At 45.0% G+C, this 4,073-nt stretch overlaps 1 protein-coding gene across 1 annotated transcript; it reads right to left on the bottom strand.

The window, feature by feature from the left end:
* Positions 1–296: 296 nt before the first annotated feature.
* On the bottom strand, positions 297–3,679 carry LOC130432163 (mRNA decay activator protein ZFP36L2-like). Its single transcript, XM_056761433.1, has 2 exons — positions 3,364–3,679; positions 297–3,153 (listed from the first exon to the last, which is right to left on the bottom strand). The coding sequence occupies exons 1-2, from the start codon at positions 3,448–3,450 to the stop codon at positions 1,960–1,962; spliced, it is 1,281 nt and encodes a 426-aa protein (XP_056617411.1). The 5' UTR covers positions 3,451–3,679; the 3' UTR covers positions 297–1,959.
* Between the last annotated feature and the right edge of the window lie 394 nt (positions 3,680–4,073).

The raw sequence follows: 4,073 nt of genomic DNA, 5'->3' as shown, positions 1-4,073 counted from the left end.
ATGTGTATACACTGAACAGTTCTGACACTACATGTAGATTACTACTATCTCAGTCAACAGTCAAGAGCCAGTCAGTATAAAGGAGGAGCTGACGTTCAGGGCAACCCCCACAACTGCTTTCACAGACAGCTATACATTCAGTCAGAACGTTGATCGCTGTGGTTAAACTCAACCTCAGCATGCAGAAGCTGTCAAGGTTCATGCAAGCGTTTTTAGAACAAACAAAGAGTCGTTGCACGTGTCTGCAACTGCAAGACCTGATATCAAGTTTGTTCAATGAAAACCACATGAGCAGATTCCAGTTTTTTCCAAAATTATTTTATTGGGAGAACTACAAAAATGTACAGTACAAAGTTAACAGTCTCACACGCAATTGTAGTGAACTGACTCCCCGAAAACAAGTATTTTACAAGTCCTGTTGTTTTTGTCGTTTAAAAAAAACCCATTACATTCAAAAAGCTTTACTTCTGATAAAGTAGTCAAGAAAGGTACATAGTGCGAATCCCCTGTACCTACTATGTACAAACTAAACGTGTTCCGACTCTTCCCCGTCCAGCAAGTTTGGAAGATTTAGACCATATCAGAGGAAAGCAAGAGAAAACAGTCAAAACAAATGCAAGGAAGAGGGAGCGATAGAAAAAAAATACAGCTCAGATGGTCGCTCTAAGTCTCTACATCTCTCTTGTGATAAGTGGTAACAACCTTCCAAGAAGTTTAAATTACAAACTACATTCATTTCCTCTTGTTGTAAAACAATATCATGTATGAAAATACTTTATTTGGTTAATCATAAGGCAATGTAAGATGGTGAATCCCCCACAGGCACTAGGCAATAATACTGGGGCATCGGACTGCTACATTCTCACGCACGTGGCTGGATTCCCAGCCTGACTCTGTGCATTCTATATAAAAAAGGAAAACAAAATACTTTTTGGTTAATTGATTTACTTGGGATCTTTGAAATCTGATTTCCATGACAATTTAAGGCTAGTACACGTTTGGACGGTCCTCTGCCAACCACAGTTGATACATTCTACAGACATACCTAAAAGGACACGTCTTAAGGTTTTCCCAAAACATAACGAAACAAAACGAACCCTTCCGAAAAGTAACATCCCACCGAACAGCAAATCACACAACTCTTTTTTTTAATGAACGTAAACAAGGAAACAAAATTAATGAAATAAATATCACATACAATCTCTTAAATTAAGATTTTTTTTACTCAATTTACAATAAAATAAAGTGAAGTTACAAAAGAGACCAAACAACAAAAATATATATTACTGTGAAAAGGAACATACACTCCACTTTATGTAGATTAATAATGGCGATCATAATTTAAACATAAAAGAATATAGATCTATTGCTTCATCATACTTGATAAATACAGTATGGACACAATTAACAATGTAGCCTATACTTTTCACAAGATAAAATAAATAAGTTAAATAGTCCATAGCCAGCTATTCTCACTGCTATGCAATCACTCGAATCAGCTAAAAAAAATAGATATATTCAACCATCAGCAGTGATTTCCCAACACAAGAGCTTCAACCTGCCCAAAACTACCGAACCACTGGGTGGCGCTGTGAAACTGGTTAAACTGGAATGGAAGTTTCTGTGAGAAGCGCATACATTCTGGTATACTTTTATCAAGGCATATTCTTGGCAAGGATGGAGGAAAATCTGAAACCGCTCTATCTCTCACGTTGAAAACAAGTCTTTTGTACAAATCTGGAAAGTAATCGGTCCGAGAGAAAAAATTCGAGACCGAGAAAACTGCAGCACAGATATATCACCGGTGGAATGCATTCTGTTACTAAAATCACCTAATGCCATGTCGAGGGTCTGACAAATCCATCTCCCTTCGTATTAAAGTCTATTATTCGACTACACATCTAACGGGAGACTCGGAACATTCCTCCAAAGTTCACTAGAAAGAAAACAAAACGCCGCTTAATCGTCAGAAATCGACAGCCTGCTGAAGATTGGCAAACGCCTCCCGCCGTCCAGACTGGGAGATTCGGAGCCGCTGAGACTTCCGGAGGAGCTGAGCGAGCCGCTGGCGTAGCTCTCCCGGTCTGAGATGCTGTCCGGCGGGCTGGGGGGCGAGTCGAAGACCGGCGACTCCGATAGGGGGCGGAGGGACTGCATGTGGCCGTACTGGGGAGAAGGAGGGCCGCCGCCCAAGTTGACCTGAAGGTTTCCGTAGAAAGCACCATTGGACTGGCCGGTGTAACCGTTGTGCGTGTGCACGGCCAGTGGGGCGAGCAGGGCTTTAAGGTCTTGCCCAGGAAAAGAGAAGGCACTGTTGCTAAGGCAACGGGTCACGGAGCTGGGCGACAGAACGTCTTCATAAAAGTTAGCGGTGCAGCTGTTGGATGACGAGGAGGGGGGTGGCGGAGTGCGGGACGTGGGGCTATCGAGAAGGGTCGAGTCGAGTCCGTGATGGTGGCTGGAGAAACCCGAGAAACTGAGGCTGTGGTGGAGTTTAGGTCTGTCCCTGAACGCTCCCGCAGCCTGCTGCTGACCGTAGCCGCACATCGACTCCCCCCGGGCGGTCTTGGTGGGCTCGCCCTGCAGGCTGTTGGCGTTGGCGGGCGATGGTCTTCTTTCGTCGGCATTATGGATGAAATGGCAGCGCGGGCCGTACGGACAGAAACCGATGGTGTGAAAAGTGCGACATGGCTCGGTCTTGTACTTAGGGTGGCGGGACAAGCTCCTCAGCTCGTGGTAGCCGTGAGCGAACTGGCACTTTTCGCCGTATTTACACGACCCGTTTTCCTCGAAGGGCCTGCAGAGTTCGGTCTTGTAGCGGGTGGAGTTGATCTGCGAGCCTGGCTTCTGCTGCAGCGCCTGCAGCTGCTGCAGCTGGACGCGCTCCCCGCTCTCGCTGAAGGCGCGGTCGCGAAACTTGTTCTCCTTATTCATGATGGCGGTGCTGGTGGTCTCCTTCATGTTGTTAAAGGAGGGGTACTTGTTGCCGTTCGTCATGCACTCCATGTTGCTGGTGGAATTTCGGCGGAAAAATCCTGACGTGTAGGAGTTACAATTGTTGGTGCTGCTGGAGGCTGTTACGGGGGCTCCAACTGCTTTCTTATCCAGCATACTGTTAATGTGAAGAGCGTTCATGTTGAGGCTCTTCTCCTGCTGTGGGGAAAACCAGAAGTTTTAATGCAACGTACAGAGAGCCATAAGTACCCATGCAAGAAAAACTTTCGTAACTAAGTTTGAAAAGTTTCAACGCGTGCACAGTTTAGGGCAGCGCGCCAGCTTCTAATATAAAACTTGTTTTTGCAAAGTCCCACCATCGTGCACACTTAGGCAAAGTTTGCGAACGTTACAAAATAAGCAAATTACCTTATACAGCATGTCGATGTCGTAGAAAGCGGACAGGATTGTTGCAGACATTTCTGTTTCAGGAGACAGGCGCAGATTATCTCTCATTTGAGGACCGATGTGGATCCTTTAGATGCGACGGCTTTTAGTTTGCCACGACTGGGCTTGAGCAATAAAAATACGCGATAGAAAAGGCAAGTCTCAGATGTGGTCTGAAACAGAGAAGGAAGGCTGAGTTCCCCGTGTTGTTTTTGTTATCGGTCTTCTCCCGCCGTGCAGTGCCGAGCCAGAACAGTAAGAGTCCGCTTTACTTTCGCCGCACATATAAGGTTCTGGGCATCGAGTAAAGAGGAGGAGCTCTGAAACGTACAGCAGAAAGTTTCCAAGCTACGCCCTTCTTTTCAAGTGTAGCGGGGCGTCTGCATCTGATTGGTCGCTTCTCGCAGCCCTCCGGTACACTCTCGCAGTATACAGCAAAGGATTTTGCACGGTGTTTTTAACATAATTTTAGTATTTGGTGCAACCGTAGGCATATGTGAAAATATTATTTATTTACACAATCGTCATTAAATTCTTAAATATGCGTTTCGCTATAACATGCCATAGTAACACAAACGTAAAACTCAACAAATTATAAACAAAAACATTTTATTTTGTTTTCTGAATAGTTGCGCCTATGAGGAAAATGTATCAGTCTTGTTTACACTTGACGTGCATGAGCCTCACGCCTG

The sequence above is a fragment of the Triplophysa dalaica genome, chromosome 11 (genome assembly GCF_015846415.1).
Source record: "Triplophysa dalaica isolate WHDGS20190420 chromosome 11, ASM1584641v1, whole genome shotgun sequence".
Taxonomy (NCBI): domain Eukaryota; kingdom Metazoa; phylum Chordata; class Actinopteri; order Cypriniformes; family Nemacheilidae; genus Triplophysa; species Triplophysa dalaica.
The sequence above is the reverse complement of the archived record's forward strand: the minus strand, read 5'-3'. Positions and strand labels throughout refer to the sequence as shown.